The sequence below is a fragment of the Phocoena sinus genome, chromosome 2, assembly GCF_008692025.1.
Source record: "Phocoena sinus isolate mPhoSin1 chromosome 2, mPhoSin1.pri, whole genome shotgun sequence".
NCBI classification, from domain to species: Eukaryota; Metazoa; Chordata; class Mammalia; order Artiodactyla; family Phocoenidae; genus Phocoena; species Phocoena sinus.
Window position 1 is genome coordinate 100,596,375 of NC_045764.1, and position 17,879 is coordinate 100,614,253.

The 17,879-nt window shown below is 46.7% G+C and overlaps 1 protein-coding gene across 1 annotated transcript in view; it reads left to right on the top strand.

The window, feature by feature from the left end:
* The window catches only part of RYR3 (ryanodine receptor 3), a 399,907-nt gene that overhangs the window by 293,940 nt on the left and 88,088 nt on the right, over positions 1-17,879 (top strand). The window contains exons 60-70 of the mRNA XM_032621721.1: positions 336-499; positions 2,919-2,997; positions 6,536-6,625; positions 7,707-7,853; positions 8,063-8,125; positions 9,288-9,363; positions 9,479-9,602; positions 12,353-12,468; positions 12,998-13,065; positions 14,049-14,170; positions 17,575-17,624. Of these exons, the coding sequence (XP_032477612.1) occupies positions 336-499; positions 2,919-2,997; positions 6,536-6,625; positions 7,707-7,853; positions 8,063-8,125; positions 9,288-9,363; positions 9,479-9,602; positions 12,353-12,468; positions 12,998-13,065; positions 14,049-14,170; positions 17,575-17,624 (1,099 nt within the window). The remainder of the gene's footprint in view (positions 1-335; positions 500-2,918; positions 2,998-6,535; positions 6,626-7,706; positions 7,854-8,062; positions 8,126-9,287; positions 9,364-9,478; positions 9,603-12,352; positions 12,469-12,997; positions 13,066-14,048; positions 14,171-17,574; positions 17,625-17,879) is intronic.

Sequence of the window (17,879 nt, forward strand, 5' to 3'; positions counted from 1 at the left end):
GTTTGTAGACTCTGTTGGCCTAGTGAGAACCACTTTGACCTTTAGATATTCCTGCAATTAACTAGTTAGGAGATATTGATTTAAACCTTGATTTAAGGTTTCTCAACCTACCGCAAACGGTGACTTGAAGGCTTTACAGATTGTCACTTTACTGTGACAAGGATACCTCAGTTTCCACCAGAATGGATTACAGGCTTTACCTGTTCCCCATTTTGGTTAACCTGGGCAAATGCACGTGTTTTTTTTTTTTCTTCCCAGCTAATCGGTGAGTGGTTCTGCCTGGCGGGCTATGGTTTTGGTGTGTGTGCTAACGTGGTCTTTGTCTTTCCTCACAGAGGTATGACCCAGATCTTTTCCGAATGGCCCTGCCCTGTCTCAGTGCTATAGCTGGGGCCTTGCCACCAGACTATTTAGATACCAGAATCTCAGCCACATTGGAGAAACAGATCTCAGTGGATGCAGATGGCAACTTTGACCCCAAGCCTATCAACACCATGAAGTGAGTCCAGAATCATCTCTAAGCTGGTCCTAGATTTTGCCCCGTGGCCATTGTTTCTCTTTCAGAAGGTAGCCAGAAATTTAAGCTTCCCTTCCTTCCCTCCTGCCAACATGGTCCATCATGTCCCTTGACACAAGTCACATTAGGTGTTAGATTTTGTCCTCAACTCCTGAAAGATTAATCCATCCATATCTGATTATATGCTGTATTATTATATTCTGGGCTTTTTTTTTCTGGAGGGTGGGGTTGGGTTATTTATTATAAGAGGTGGATGCTCTCCACATATGTCACCTGAGGCACTGCAAGAACCCTGACAAATGATGCAATTAATTTATTAATGAATTTTTTGACAAAATCTTTGCTCTTTGTGAATTAGGCCTGTACAGTACTAATAACATCATACATCAAAACATCTCCATAAAAAACACTCAGCTGAGCTCCAGCAGGACTTCAGGGTGTGAGGGCAGAACAACATGGGGTCCTTATTTGAGCGATTGGACCTGCTCTTTGCCAACGGATGCTGGATCTTTGGAAAAACTCTACAATAGCGCTTTTTCATTTCTCCCCCTGATTCTCCAGCATTCCTCACTGTTGATGATTAGGCCACAGACAAAGTATTAGACAAGATCTGCTCAATTTTGCCTTTGGCGGTACGGCCCCAATTATGATTATGGGTCGTGGGGCATACAGGCTTCATCTCCAGCTGCAGTTTCAACGAAAAGCTCCAAAACTGCTGTAGAATGAGCAGGGAAAAGGAGGCATCCTCTGTGAGCCCCTTGGACTTATCTATTATGGCAGTAGTTCTCAGATGAGAGCCATAGCCTCAGCCCTTCCCCGGAGCTGTCAGCTTGTGATAACATATAAAATTCATCTCTGGGAAAAGTAAATACATATTCCATCAGCAGAGCCTTGAGCTGAGCGGATGATGGGAAACCGAATTGAACCTGCTGTAAGGAAGAGGTAAGGGGTGAGGTGAGCCTTCAAGCTAAGGCCAAAGGAAAGGCAGGTATTGATTTGGAGAACTTGGCTCTATGAAAACGTAAGTGTGCTGAAGGAGGACAAAAGGTGTGATCACTTGGACGCTTTTATAAACATTATGAGACAATGCGGTACTCAAGCAATGGTGTGCTAATGATGACTCATTCGGTGTTTTTTGTTGGTTTTTTTTTTTTTTTGCGGTACACGGGCCTCACACTGTTGTGGCCTCTCCCGTTGCAGAGCACAGGCTCCGGACGTGCACGCTCCGCGGCATGTGGGATCTTCCCGGACCGGGGCACAAACCAGTGTCCCCTGCATTGGCAGGCGGGCTCTCAACCACTGCGCCACCAGAGAAGGCCCAGTGTTTTTTTTGAGCGTTCTGATTTCTTCAAATAGACCTCTGACATCAGTATGGCTCTTTGAGTAATATGAGTAATGGGGACTGTGACCAAAACTTAAACAGAAAAGGGCCTTATTGCAAGGATGTGGGGTCATTATTAAAACCTAGTGAAAGGCTGACTGCCCAGGCCTCAGCAAGAGCAGGAACTAAGGCAGAGTGACCAGATGGACATTCTCCAGGTGTCCACATTGGATGAGTCACCGTGAGGAGTTTGCTGTCCTGGCCTCACTCAACTAAGGATTCACATTCCAAGTTCCCTGCTGGTCTAGTGGTTAGGATTCAGTGCTTTCACTGCTGTGGCCCAGGTTCAATCCCTGGTTGGGGAACTGAGATCCTACAAGCCGTGCAGTGCAGCCAAAAAAAAAAAAAAAAAAAGATTCAAATTCCAGGAAGAGTGAGTCTGACTGGCCTCGTCAGAGCCAGTCCTCAGAGACAGTTCACATAAGCCTGCACGCAAGTCAGGAAGACTTATTCCTTAAAGCGAAGTGGAGGTGTATTGCCAACAGAAGGGGCAAAAGCTGCAGGGCTAACGGAACTGACAGGTGTGCCTACTGGGTTGCCATGATTTTAGTATTTAAGCATGAATCACCAAACCCCAAAAGGTAGACAAGCACTATTTTGTATCATTTGGTCCTGTAGCTACCCACTTCTGCCATCCGCAGATCGGAGTTGTGAGATGGCAGGGCAGTGTCTTTGGATGAAGGGATTCTCACGGTCTAACCCGGACAGGTGTGGCCCGGGAGCCAAAGTGGTTCTTAGGAGCCAAGGGAACCCAGAGCAGCTGGAGGGGGGCCACCTGTGAAGCAGAGGCTGCTGCAGAGACGCCCTCTGATTAGCCATGGGTGTGTCTGCGACCTAGTCCTGGATATGCTTTGAGCTCAGGAAGGTCAACTGCATCTGGGGTCCACCTTCAAATCTGGGGTTAGCTGGTTGATCACATGCAACTTCTGACGGCTGATTGTTAGCTCTGGCCATCTTTTCGGAACATGTGACTGAAGTGCCTGGGGAGGTTGTAATTTTATTTTTCCCCTCATTTCACAGTTTCTCCTTGCCTGAAAAGTTGGAATACATCGTCACCAAGTATGCTGAGCACTCGCATGATAAATGGGCCTGTGATAAGGTAGGGATCATCCTCCAACCCATAATTGTCAGGGGAAAAAAACAGCAGCCCAAGAACATGAAAGGGTCCAATCCTGGAAGTCTGCCTGACTTGCCTGAGCCACAGACTCGCCATGCCAACGGCATTCATTCCTGAGCGGCAGTTTCCCAGGGTTGGTGGAGATCGGAGAAATGGGCGGGGGCAGCTGCTGATGCGGCTTTTTGTGTCTCTCAAGAAAACGATCGCTTCTGGGAGTGTTAATGTCTGTCTTCACCTTGCATTTCCTGGAGTCGGCGCCCAAGCACATGCTTGCGTGTGTTTGACATAAAGGCTTAACGTGGGTCCGGAGGCTTTTATTAAATGTTTCCTTTGAACGTAGTGTCGGAAAAAGGGAAAATTGAATGGAGAGCTTTACCCTTTGCATGTGCCAGCAAGCTGAATTTTATTCTAGGGAGGACACACGGCTTCCTGTGGTGGGCAGTGCTGGAACTTCCAGACTCTCCCTTATTAGTAAGCCTGTCCAGCTGGTGTTTAAAATTCTTCACCACATGAGGTCAGGCTGCTAATAAGTTTAATTGCTCTGTCAGCCCTTTAATGCTGGCAGGCACACGGGGAGGAATGCCAAAGACATCTCGGAGTCCTGTGGGCAGCCAGTTAAGCGCTGGGCCTTTGCCCAGCTGCAGCTTACAGCCCGTAACGGTGGACCTGTCTCCACAGCAAGGCCGCAGAAACCACCTGCCTGGTTGCACCCTGGATGAGGGACCGCTTGAAGCCCTGGCTCAGCCTCTGCTCTGTTTCTCTCCTGAACCCCTGTTGAGAGCCCCTGATGACTCCAATCGTTGTATCTGTAGAATGGGCTAATGCTCATGGTTCTAGAGCAGAGGTTGGCATGCTTTTTCTGTAAAGGGCCAGAGAGTAAACATTTTAGGCTTTGTGGGCCGGACAGTCTCCACTGCAACTACTCACGTCTGCTGGCGTAGCACAAAAGCAGCCGATGACAACACATGAATCCATCGCAATATCCAATCCATCCCTAAGCCATGTGCATTTTACCTCCTTGTCGCTTTTGAATGTGAATGGTTCTCTCTGTGCCCCTGCCATGGTTTTCGTCCAAGCTGCTCTCATCTTTCACCCGGACAATGTGATAACCTTCTAACTAGTCTGCCCACGAGCACTTTCTCCAGTCCGTACTTCACGCTACAGGCAAGTCATGGTTTCAGTATGAAAATTTGGTCAGATTCTCCCAAATGGGTCATGTTCTGCAACCCAGCCCCTTCTTGTTAAAATCCCTCAATAACTTCCAACCCTTTTCATGTCAACGTTAAAATCCTTAATATGGCCTGATAGGCACTGCTTAATCTGGTCTCTGCTACCATCTCTAGCCTCATCTCTCCCTTCACCCTCTGCCCTCCAGCCATATCCCCTTCATTTAGGATCGTTCTCTCTCTCTCCCTCCCTCCCTCCCTCTCTCCCTCTCTCCCTCTCTCTCTCTCTCTCTCTCTCTGTCTCTCTCTCTCTCTCTCTCTCACACACACACACGCACACACGCACGCACACACACACACACACACACACACACACACTCTGCATATGCCTGAATCTGCCCCCTGTCTGAGCCAGGTACCCATCTGCACTCACACGTGTGAAAACACCATTCACCAATTCCTCCTTCAAAATCTGTCCAAGTGTGAATTCCTAGGACACCTCTTTCCCAGATTTCTCAGATACAGGCCCTCTTAGCACCTTGCTCTTTTCCTTCCCAGTATTTTTATAGCAGTCTTATATAGTTGGATTTGCAACAGTTATACATTTATATATACCAGTTACCAACTATGCATTTACTGACGTGGTATTTGATGAGTCTCTCTCATCCACTAGCCTGGAAGCTTCAAGTTTGCTCACCCTTGCCAGGGGGGCATTGATAATCTGACAGGAAAAGAGTATTTTCCCCTGCCCTCAAGGACCCCACAATCGGTGGGAGAAACCAAGTAAAGCAGCCATTAAACAGGTTGTGCCGTGCTGTGATGGACATGAGCACAGGGTGAGAGCACACAGGAAGAGACCCCAACCCAATAGGGAGGGTCCGGGAATGCTTCCTCGAGCTGCTGACGCCTACAGGGTGTGATGAATGAGGGGCCGTTGTTCAGGTACAGGGGAGCAAGTGCACTGCAGGCCATGGAAGCAGTGGGTGCAGACCCCGAGAAGCAAAAGAGTGTGGTGGCTTTAGGGGAGCTTGGTTCGACACATTGGGGTCACGGAGTAGGGCAGGGGAAGAAGGGCAGGACATGAGCCTAGAGGGCCAACAAGATCTTCGCTGCAGCAGTAGAAGCCAGAAAGAATTTGGATTTCTACCATGATGGCAGCCGGGAATCAGAAATTTTTAAAGCAGCAGAGTGCCCTGAGCAGGGTATTTTATAAAAACCACTTGACAGTGGTGTAGAAGCTGGAATCCGTGAGAGACAGCAAGACTGGAGACAGGGAGTCTCCAGGGAGACTGGAGAAGCCGTTGCAGTAATCCAGGTGACAGCTGATGGTGGCCTGAGCTAAAGCACTGGCAGGAAAGTGAAGGAGGGGCAGACCAATAGGTCTGGGAGGTTGAACACACATGAGAGAGTGCAGAGAAGGAAGAGTCCCACGTTTCCGGCTTGAAAAGTGAATGTAAGCTGGTGCTGTTCACGGAGATACAGGGAACCTGAGAGGAAGAGCCATTTAGAGAAGTGAAATTCCAGGTGCTGTTTCAGACCTGTTGAGAGGTACCTATGGCCATCCAAGCAGAGCTTAAATAGGTATGGAAGTTAGGAGAGAGATCTGGGCTGGAAATGCTGATTTGGGATTAATCCACTTAGGGACCATGGGCCTAGATTATATCCCGCAGGGACAGTGTTCCTTGAGAAGGGACAGAAACTTGAGAAACAGCCACATTAACAAGGGGACATTGGCAGAGGCTGAGAAAGAGCAACTGGAAGTCTTTGTGAGGTTATGGAAAACAGAGCCTTATTTATCTCTGTATCCACCGTCCCTGGGACAGAGTTTGGCACCTACTGTCATAGGCATTCCACCAATGTTTGTTGCATGACTTTTGAAATTCTTAAACCTCTATGATTCTAGAAACATGCCTTGCTAGAGCTTTGCTCTGGGATTGGCGGGCAAGGGGTGCAAACCAAAGCAGCCTCCTTCATGCCATGGCCAGTAGGTCCAATACTCACAAGCATTCAGCCTTGACATCTGTCCTTGCCTGTGATGGTGACACATTGTTCTGAAAAGCATTGTTCTCAGGTCTTTTGAAGCATACTTCTGTCTGTAGTGGGCCTGAAGCACAAGCGAGTAAGTGGAGGGGACAGCAACTAAAATGAGAAGAAATAAAGGAGCAGGGTTCAAAATTCAGGGAGCAGAGGGCCTGACAGCCCTAAAGGATCAATTAGACATTTTGGAGGGAAATTTCCAAGCTCTGTCACATTCCATTATTTTATTTGTTCAGTGAAAATTGAAGCTGGGATATGGGTCACATAGCAGGGCTCTCTGGGTGCCAAGGATATTTGAACTGAGAACATTTCTACAGAGTCAGAATGGATGGAAATACGGAATTTCCCTGGATGAAAATGTGAAGACCCATCCATTGATCAGGCCTTTCAAGACATTAACAGAGAAGGTAAGGACCAGGTCATGCTAATTTCCCTCCCCTGGGAATTATATCAGATGGCAGAGGAGTCGAGGGCACATTCACCATCCAGTTCCTTAGAGACTTTCCAGGACTCTGGCAGACTCCTCAGGAGCTGGCCCATGGGCCACAGCCTCAAGACTGGTTTCTGAGAACCCAGCCTCCCATTCTGCTGTTTGGTTCTGAAAGCCCATTGGAGAGAAAAGCACCAATCAGCACTTAGAGGCTGGGCCAAAATGCATTTGTGTTTCACTTGTAACTGAACTAGGAAGGGCTTCTGTTAGATTGTTGCAGGGGGCGGGGGGACTTGCATTGTTGGAGAACATTCAGATAGAAAGGACTTCCAATCATGACGGATAAAAAGAATAGAGAGGAGAGTCCCCAGGGAAACGTGGACAGGTCTCCTGGTTTGTTTTGTGTGTTTTTTAAGTTATGAGATTTGGTTCAACTCAACTCTGAATTCCCATCTTGCGATCAGTAAGAGTTCCTTGCAGGCTTTAGACCTAGTGTCACAGGTAAAGGATGACATGTGTATCTTTTTGTGCATATTGACCAGTTATAAAATTGTGCATGGCTCGAAAGAGAATTCTAAATCTAAGAAAGTCTATTTCCCATGCTCGGAGGAGAGCTTCGTACAAATGCATTTTGACGTGTCCCATCTTAAATACCTACCAGAGAACAGAAGTCACTCTGGAGAGAAAGGGGTGGGTCCAGGGCTGGCGACTCTTGTGCAGTGGGCGGGGCACAGAGGAGGCAGAGGTGGCAGCGCTGGGGGGTGGGGGGAGGAAAGAGGTCATTCTCCTGTTCTCGCTCTGCTTTCTCCACAAACTGTGGATATGTCTGGCACATTCCCTCTAAAAGCAGGAGACTGTGGGGTCCTATACTTAAAAACCTCAGAAAGACGGATGACGTGTTTCAGATGGGATGCTGCAGAGGGTGTTCTGACCCAGTGAGAGGAAGCTGGAGCCGCTTAGCTCCCCTCCACTGTGGGAGGACCTCTCTTCCGGGAGACAAGCCAGCCACAGTGCTGGGCCGTGCCCTGCACAGCTCTTCTGCTCCAATGTTCTTCCAGGAGAAGGAAATTTATCGCTGGCCTGCCAGAGAGTCCCTGAAAACCATGCTGGCTGTGGGCTGGACGGTAGAGAGGACCAAAGAAGGAGAAGCCCTATTTCAACAGCGGGAAAATGAGAAGCTTCGAAGCGTGTCCCAGGCCACCCAGGTATGACCATCACGCCCAGAGGCCAACACTAGGCCAATAGAACCCATGGAGAATCTGGGAAAGCTATCCCCAGGGTATCAGAGATGAGGCCCACCACCAGTGAGCCCTGGGAATCTTTCAGGACATATCTTTGGCCACTGAAGTCAGGGATGCTGGTGAGAATAAGGCAAGTAACGGGAAACCCAGTGATTCTGCCTTTGCTTTCCTAGGGCAACAGCTACAGCCCTGCTCCCCTGGATCTCTCCAATGTTGTGCTGTCCAGAGAGCTCCAGGTCAGTGTTGATACTTTCAGAACAGCGTAACGGACTTTCTAAAACCCCTCAAGTGCAGGACATATTACCCTCCAAAGAGTGTTCTAGAAAGGGGCGAGGGGGAAGAATGCCTAAAACATATCACCACTGAGATATCAAAATTAGAGAGGGCCACAACGAGCAGAGGCCACTCATCTGACACAGTCTCAGCAGAATTAACCAACAGTCTGAGAAGGTGAGGCTTTGCGCTTCTTCCAGAGACGTCATAGCAGGTCATGACTCAATAGAAGGAAGATCGAACAGCAAATTACTGTACAAAAACCCAAAACAGAACTTATAACAGCCAGGAGAAATAACTAGGAGAAAATGGACGAGGTGGCCCCTGGGTTGGGGTGCTGGACTGCTCACACCGGGCCCCCCAACCTTGAGGACAATCGCATATCCCGTGGTGGATTCACTTGAGTTGCCCTTGGTGGTACAGACAAGTCATCATTGTAGGATTTAGGGACTTACACCCAAGAGGATGAAATTAAAGGCTTAAGCTTCCTCACCCCCATTCCTCCCCTGTGCACATGCCAGTGACCGTGACCGGCCCCAGCCTGAGGCCGTGACTCCTCAGAGAGTCCATCAGACCAACGCTTTGGACCTTAAAGAAATTTTCTTTCCAGAGTACACCCTTCATTCCGGGTCACTATTTTATGAACCTTATAAAGATGCATTCTATTTGAGAAATCTTATGTGCAGCAGTTTTCTCCGACATGTGATTACTTTTAGTTTGCAAAGCTAAAGGCTTTCGGGGATCCTAGAGTTTTGCTTGACCCCCCCCGCTCCCAGCTCCCTGTCTCGGGTCAGGAGTAGAACACTTCACTCCTGTGACAAATGAAGTGCCACCAGAATGCAGTTTCCAATGGAAATGTGTGTTTCTCAGAAATGCATCAAACTGCCAAGATAATAAGTTACCAGAAAAGGACAGAATTAGAAATTGTTTTCTGTGTGTATGGGAAGATATAAAACTAATGGGGTGCATAAGCAAAGACTAATTAATGATGGGAGACACTCAGCAATGTGCCATTAGCGTTTGGTGGTGCTCTGTTCCCGAGGCTGCCTGCAATAGCGGGGCAGATATGAACCCATTTTTCTTGCTTGCTTTCTCTCTGACTGTCGTCTCCCTGTTGGGATACAGGGGATGGTGGAGGTGATAGCTGAGAACTATCACAATATCTGGGCCAAGAAGAAGAAGCTGGAGCTGGAGAGCAAAGGTGAGCTAGATTCACAGCATCTCCCACAGAAGGTGAGCTGGGGGGCAGGTGTGTTTTCCCAGAAGTGCAAAGGAAGAGCCACCTATTTTGTCATCTCTCACTTTCCTGACCCCAGGTGGCGGCAGTCACCCTCTTTTGGTACCGTATGACACCTTGACCGCCAAGGAAAAGTTCAGGGACCGGGAGAAGGCCCAGGACCTGTTCAAGTTCCTCCAAGTGAACGGCATTGTGGTTTCTAGGTAAGTCGTCTTCCAGGTGACGTTAGCGGGCCAGGGGCAGGCTTGTGTGGTCTCTCGTGCTCTAGATATTTGATCACCTGCCTGCAAAGCAGATCAGAGTAAGGATAGCGGTTGAGTCTTTTGAAATGAATAGGTGTTTATTCTGGAGCATGAAGCCCTCTCTTCCGACATAAATAAGACTGGTCGATATCAATTTCTAAAAGTCAGTTACAGCAAAGAATCGTGACAAATTATACATCTGTACCTTAAACATTTAATTTTAATTAAAACAAACATACATGCATTCATTCACAAATCTTGTACCATAGGCCCCCAGATCTCATCTTTGTTGGTTGTTTATTGATTGGAATTATAAACCACATCCATAATGCATCCTCAAAGCTCTTGAAATTGGGCTAAAGAGCAGTTAAGGTATAGTTAAGAGAATTAAGGTACATGCAAAACAATGTAAATGCAGTATTCTAGGTTTGTTTTTTTGTTTTTCAATTTCCTCCCTATCTTTTACGGTTGTCTCACACCTAATTCAGAAACGCTGGTTTTGGAAACTTACGATCGCAGGTCTTTGCAAAATATGCAGCTTAGTTCTCACAGGATCACCAGTTCTCTTCACACTTGTGTTTTTTTGTTTTATGTGATATTTAATGAAATGCCATAATAACAATAGGGAAGATGAGTGACATCAACAACCTTTGAACAAAGATGGCAACTCCACTGGAGAGACTGAATGAATCATGATTTCCTAAGACTTTCTCTCAAACTTATGTTTGTCAGAATCATCTAGACAAATGTTTTAGGTGAGGATGGTCTGGGCTGCTTAAGTCTTAAAGGTAGAACCTGTTTTCCCCCGCTGGTCAGGTGTCGGTGATGGGCTGTGCTTGCGGCGTCTTTTGTAGAACGAAAAGCAAGGCAGTGTCCCCACCTGGATAAGCCATTCCTCCTGAAAGAAATGTCTGCTGAGCCAGCTGCTGTTTCTTCTCTTAGTTTCCTACAGAATTTTTGCCACTGAATGACAGAAACCTAAATAAAAATCTATGCAAATATTTCTGTTGTAGCTCATATGAAAAAGTAACAAAACCTATTTGCTGTATTGTTGAGTGGGAAAGGTCAGGCAGCAGGAGACAGCCTCTGGGAAAGCATTTAAGAGAGACTCCCATCGTCATTTTAATCCTGTTCTTAACACCAAGATGCATGCAGACTATGATTTGCCAATAAATAACTTGCTCACAGAAGTGAAAAATTCCTCTTGGCTATAAGAAGGGAATCAAGGAAATAGGAGAGGGAAAGGAAAAAGACCACAGAATTCAGCAAACATACGCTTGTAGTGGTTTACCCTGAGCCAGAGCCCGTGGTGGGCACTTGGATGTACCGATAAGGCGGTAACATCCCTGTCACCAAGGAGAAACCCTAGGTTCCCGCTACCCATGCCTCAGACCTGCTCCATCCTCAACTTCCCCATCACCTGACGACAGCCTGTTCTTCCCGATGCCCAAGCCAAAAACCTTGACTCCTCTCTTTTTCCCTCAACCCACATCCAATCCTTTAGGAAATGCTGATGGCTCTCCCCTTAAGATACCCGGAATCTGACCACTTCTCGCCCTTCATGCTGTCACTGCCGTTGCTGAAAGGGCTTCCTTCCTGGGGCCCCTGTTTCAATCCTTGCCCTCGGTCAATTTTAATCCTAGCAACTAGAGTAATTCTGTCACAATGTGAGTCATATCATGTCGTTTCCTCTACTCAAAGCTTTCAATAGCTTCCCATCTCAAAGCAAAAGCAAAATGCTAAGGACGGCCCACGGCACCCTGACGGTTGCCTCCACTGCCCACCCCACGCCCCTCTGACTGCCTGCTCACTTCCATCCCTCCACACTGGCCTCAACTCAGCATGCATGTGCCCACTCAGGACCTTTGCACCCCCGCTCCCTATGCCTGGAAAGCTCTCTCCCCTCACGTCTCTATGGCTCACCTCCTTCAAGCCCAGCACTGATTTAACACGACAGTCTGCTCAACCCCATTTCAGGTACTCTTGGGCCCTTTCATCTTGCTTTAGTTTTTCTTTTTTTCACAAAACTTATTAACTTACAGCATTCCAGATAATTGTTTTTAATTTATTTATTTTATTTTTGGCTGCGTGGGGTCTTCGTTGCTGCACGCAGCCTTTCTCCAGTTGTGGCGAGCAGGGGCTACTCTTCGTTGCGGTGCGCAGGCTTCTCGTTGCCATGGCTTCTCTTGTCGCAGAGCACAGGCTAGTCTAGGCACACGGGCTTCGGTAGTTGTGGCTCGTGGGCTTAGCTGCTCCACGGCATGTGAGATCTTCCCGGACCAGGGCTTGAACCTGTTTCCCCTGCATTGGCAGGCGGATCCTTAACCACTGCACCACCAAGGAAGTCCCCAGATCATTTATATTTCGTTTTATGTAGTGTTTGTACCTGTTTATAGCAAGCACGTAAGTTCCATGAGCGCAGGGATTCTTGTTTGCATCTCTTGATTTATCCCCAGCTCAGTATTTGTTGAATGAATGACAAAGATCTTCCTGAAAAATCTTTGCAGAAATTATTGTAGCTCAGGTGTTGCATGCTCACAGAGGCAGGTTTCAAGTGCAGGGGGAAGTGAGTCAAATGATGAGTCAGGTCACTAAGCCAGAATAGCCATCAACATTTGGAAAGCAGAGTTGACATGGAGGAAATTGCTTGTGCACCAAAGTCACATCGTTATCTCTGTTACTCCCTGGGGTTTTACCCATTTCCAATCTAGAGGTGTCAAGGATATGGGGCTGGATGCCTCCTCCATGGAAAAGAGGTTTGCCTATAAGTTTTTGAAGAAGATCCTGAAATATGTTGATTCTGCTCAAGAGTTTATCGTCCATTTGGGTAAGTATCATCGTGAAATATCAGAAAAATGTGTGCTTCTCATAATACCAGAAGGAATTAGATATTCCTTTTATGAAGAGCGATGCTTTCATACTGTAGCTGTTCATGATTCTTTGAAACATATGATTTAGGGAAGGACACAGTGGCTGAGATTTCCCCCACACACACACTTTTAAAAAATCAGTTTTGTCTTTGGTTTCCCTTCTGGGTTTGATTGAATCATTTGTCATTTTTCACATAACTCATCCTCCTCTAAGTTTTCCATCGTTTTGTTTTATGCCTGTGAGCATATGACTCAGCCTCTCTGAAGCTGCCTTCTTATCAGTAAAGAGTAGTGAAACCCTAGACAATTGACACAAGAAATAACCAACCCTCACAATTATAAAGTACTTTGTAAAATATTAGATATTTTATAAAATCAAATGGCCTTTTCATGACGAAAAGCTGCTTTGTTTCTTTAATGCTGTGACTCCTTTTGTTTTTGTTTTCTTTAGCTCTGGCCAACTTTGTGTCACTTTTGTCTTTGTAGAAACCATTGTCAGCAGTGGGAAAACTGAAAAGTCTCCCCATGACCAGGAGATCAAGTTCTTTGCCAAAGTAAGTGACTCTCTGCATTTAACCGGATTACCTTCTTCTTGGGATCTGTACAATTTAGGGTACAAGTTAAGCAGATCCAACAAAGATATCCAAAACTCCAATAATGACTTTGATGAGATGGACGTGTGTTTCTCTGTTGTGGAAAGGTCCTGAGGCAGGTGGGTGGTCCGAGGAGGTAAGCAGCCTGCTGTGCTCTACGCCATCACCCAGGGACTCGGGTTCTTCCTCTCTTGATGCTCTCTCATCTCCTAAGATGTGGTCCCTGACAGTGGTCCAGACTCACTTGTACCACATCTGTGAGAAAGGGGGGAAGGATAGCGGAGGGCAAGCTGTTGTTTTATTAAAGTTCTAAAGTTTAATAAAAGTTGTTTTATTAAGTGGCTAGAACTTACTCATTTCAGCCTCAGCTAGCTGCAAGGGAGGTGTGTAATGCGTGCTTTAACTGGGTGACCCCATGCCCAGATAAAACACGGGGATTTCTACTGCTAAGAGAAAGAAGGGAAGAACGAATTTGGGTGCCAGTGAGCTGTCTCAGCCACATAACCCTACTCAGAGGACTAAATACAAGTGAGACTTTGGGGTAGCCATGCTCTGAGAAGCAGAGACAGGATGGTCAAGTCCAATAGTGCTGGGCCATGCCTTAAATATTCTGTTGGGTGCCATGCCCAAGAAGCCACATCTGAGTGCAGATGTCCTACAGGACGCCCCTGAAAATGTTGATTCAGGATGTGCATTTCTTTGGGCCCTTAGTCAGTGTCCTGCCCTATCCCTTCACATATTTCTAAGGCCTCTGGTTACAGGCAAAGAAGAAAAAAAATGTTTTGGAAACTGGGATTCACGGGGTAGAGTTTCCTAGAAATTCCAGGACCAGAATCTTTTTGTGTTCAGAGTCTTTTTGCTCATTAAGGATGAACTTTTTCAAAGGAACCAGAGGAAGGGCTTTGGCCAGCCTCCTAGAAGTTCATCTCTGGTGGATCTTTCAGGTTCTTCTCCCACTGGTTGACCAGTACTTTACCAATCACCGCCTCTACTTCCTCTCGTCCCCTCTGAAGCCCCTTAGCAGCAGCGGGTATGCCTCTCATAAGGAGAAAGAAATGGTGGCCAGGTGAGTCTACAGAAGAGAAGGTCGCGGTGCTCACGTGATTTATGTAAAACCCCAGACTCCTGGGGCTTCGGTGGTGAATCTTTTGGAGAAATGAACTGTGGCCTGATGATTGGTAGCTCAAGAGGTTTTGGTTATCATCTTGGTTTTGAAAGTGACTTTATTCACACTTACCTGTATATTATTTTGACAACCGAGAGAGGTGCACTGTTTGGGGGTATCAGTAGGGCTTGGGGGAAACTTATATACTCAGGTCAGCTTCTATCCTGAAATAACGTTTAGAAAAAGGAGAAGGTAATTCTGAAGCTTGGGAAAAGCAAACACACAACGTTGAGAAGAAACGGATTAATACTGTTTTCATTCTCATTCTTCTCAGGCTTTTTAAGCTGAAATTTTTTTTAAGGAATCAGATCTTCCAAGTCTTGGTGTGGATGATCTGAGATTTGAAATCTAGAGTGACATAATTCAATCTAAATTCCTAACAGGAAACAAATTTTCATCAAAAGCGCCAGCTTCCCTTCTTATTCCACTAGGCATGACACGTGGATGGCTCAGCAGAGCTGAGAACAAAGCAGGTGCTTCATGATCAGGCTACAAGTGGGTACCACTATGCCTCAGGGGCTCTGTACTTGATTTACGAATGACAAGGGATGGATTAGACTTCTAAATGGCAAAGAGTTAAGGACTGCAGTAAAGGCAGTCTGTCAGCCCTTTCCCTGGCATCCACTGATGGTGAACAGTGTACTTTATATTTTGTAAGGGCCCAGCCATTGAATATGACCATCTTTGGGAGGATATTCAACCTTAGGATTTAGCTAACATTTAGCAAGCACAGCATGGCTCCGCAGTGAGCTCGATTTTTGCTATGCACAGGTTATTGCCCACCTGTGGAACTATCACTGTGAAACACCACAGTGCTTTAAATTCCAGGAACCACCTGTGTGTTATGATCTCCATTTTGCAGATGAGGAAACTGAGGTTTGGGCAGGTTCACTCCAGTGCCTAAAGTGACCCAGGTAGTAAGTGAGGGCAAGAATGAAAGCAGAGCCCTCTCTATCCAGATCGAGTGCCATTTTCTCTACACTGTAACTACTTCTGACATTAATATTTGTTAAGCAGGGAGGAGCGCATGATGTCAAAATGAGATACACGTAGAATCACTTACTGACCCAAGATTTCCTAGATATCTTCATGACACACCGGTGTTTTTTGTAAGAAGTTAAGGAAATGAAGAGCCAAGTGAGATACTCAGATAAGCCAACAGAGGGCAGGTGTGTCTGTTCTCTTCATCTGTTTTTCTTAGGGTATTAATTCATGGAAATGTAACATTTGTTCAGCCGGGCACCATTTGTCACAGCTGGAATACAAGCTGGAGCTCGCTGATCGGCCTTGCAAATAGCTCTCAGATCCATCAGTGTGCCCGCCGCCCTCCCCTAGAAGTGGCCATATCGGCACTGAACGTGCTCACATTTCCAGACCCCTTTTGTTCCCAGCCTTCACCCATACCCCACCTCTTCTGCATCTGATGCAGTTTACCAGTGCTTTCCGGAATCTCTCCCCCAGGATCTCTTCAAATTCTGAGATGAGAGAGAGGCGCCTGGGGACTCTGGCTCCTCATAACTCTGGGTGAAGGGCAGTGCTTCTGCTTGAATCGTGGGTCCCACAGGCAACAAAAAAGGGCCTTTGGAAATTTCAGACCCCGGCCTTGACATACCTGAGAAAGCACTTCTGACAGCAAGGGGAGCCACGTTTACGTTAGGATCAAACAACCCAAGGATCTGCTTTAGTTAGAAAAATGTTATTTTGTATTTATACAGAGTGGGTTCATTTTGAAGCATTTTGCCAGAAATAACTGAGTTTATCAGCCCCTAATTCCGCAGACTAAAAGGGTCACGTGATTAGTCGCTGACTACAGACGAGAAAGCTAGAACACAGAGCGGGATGAGGTCGCTTCACCACCACAGCCCAGCTAGTCCTGGCAGAGCCACAGAAACTCATATTCCTCCAGGATCTCCGCCAACTCCATGAGTTTCCATCAGATACCTAACTCTGAAAAAAAAAAACAAACATCCGGGGAAGAGAAAAGAAGCAGCAGTTCATCTTTAATTTCACACTCGCTTGGCTGCCAAATTTCTGTTAACTTACTCTGAGCTCTCTTAAGCTCTAGGCCAGTGTTTCCAACTTATTTCCACTGCAAAAACAAATGACTAAGCAGAGACTTTGGCTGTGGTGTCCAGTAGACAGCCCAGAAGGGCTCAGGGTATTCACTGAAAACCATTTAGAGGTGAACAAGTTTTCATCCCCACCAACACTTGGATGGATTTCTTCTCTATCTGAGCTGTCCCCTAAAGGTTTTTGCCCTGTGTGGGGCAAGACGCCCATGACTTCTAAAGAAGATCTTGGGAAGGACTTCAGCTAGGTCTCACCTTGGCATCCCATGGCCTGTACCAGGTGATTTTATTTTACTTCCCCTCTTTCTGTTCCACCAGGAAGGACTGCTTTCTGAAGGGATTGCTAAGTTCTTACCTAGCTGTGCCAATGTCAAGTAATGTCAGCGTTCTGAGGAATCTCCTCCCAAGAACTTCAGCAACACAGGTCAAATGATGGCCATAGTGCCCCTAGACAGGGGCTATCAGGAGTGTGCTCGGAAACATCCGTGGGCTCTTTGCTAACTGCACAAAGCCCTCTATTAGACACTGTGGAAAGTTAAACAGTGAGACACAACTGGACTCCTAGGGGTTCCATGGTAGACAGTACGGGTGAAAGCATGGAATAGGGTCAAAAAACACAAAAGCGTAGCAGATGGGATTTCCTAGCTTCAAAGACACCGATAAGACAGCAACCCAGTCAGACCTATAGGCTAATGGAGATGTCAGAGAAAAGCCATTCCTTGAAATGTTTCTGGTTCAGCACAGTATTGCCCACACCTGAACCTTTAACTTTCTTCCAATCCCACCATCTTGCACACCTCCAACTAAGGCCTCACACCCTGTTCCCCCGAGTGAAGGCTACAAAAAGGGCTTGCAATCCACTGCAGTAATGGAAAAATCATGCTTCCTTCCAGAATCCTCGTTTATCCATGAATGTTCTACAGATGAACCTTTCAACATATAGTACGCTGTAGCGAGAGGTGGTTTGCAACAGGTGGCTCATTGCAAAACATGGTACTTGCTGCAGAAGGATTGTTTTCTGCCTGCAAGGTACCTCTCGTGATTCTCCAGCAAGACAGTGGGAACCACGTGTTGTCCTAGTGTGGTCCAGAGGATTCTTTGAGGGGAACACAGTGCATCTTCCTGGAGTGCTGTACTAGGCACTTTGTTTTACTGCACAGGGGCCAAGGGGTGGGGTACAAATGAGTCTTCCTTGAATCTCTGTCCCTTTCTGACTTTCATTGTTTTCTGCTTCAGCCTGTTCTGCAAACTCGCTGCTCTTGTTCGACATAGGATTTCCCTCTTTGGTAAGAGAAGTATTGCTAAAGGCTTCACCCTCTGTAATTATCCTGAACTTGTGTTTTGCCTTCATCTGTGGCTCCTGCAGACAAGCTGAGCCTTAGGACTGAGGTGTCACCTAAATTGGCCATAGAAAGTTGGTCTGAAGTATGATAAACCCCTCTCTCCCCCCTTGAACAGCTCAGATTTTCCACGCCATTGAATGCTTTAAGCCCTGCCTCTAACTTCCATCATAAAGCGATGCGTCAGGCCAGAGATAAATG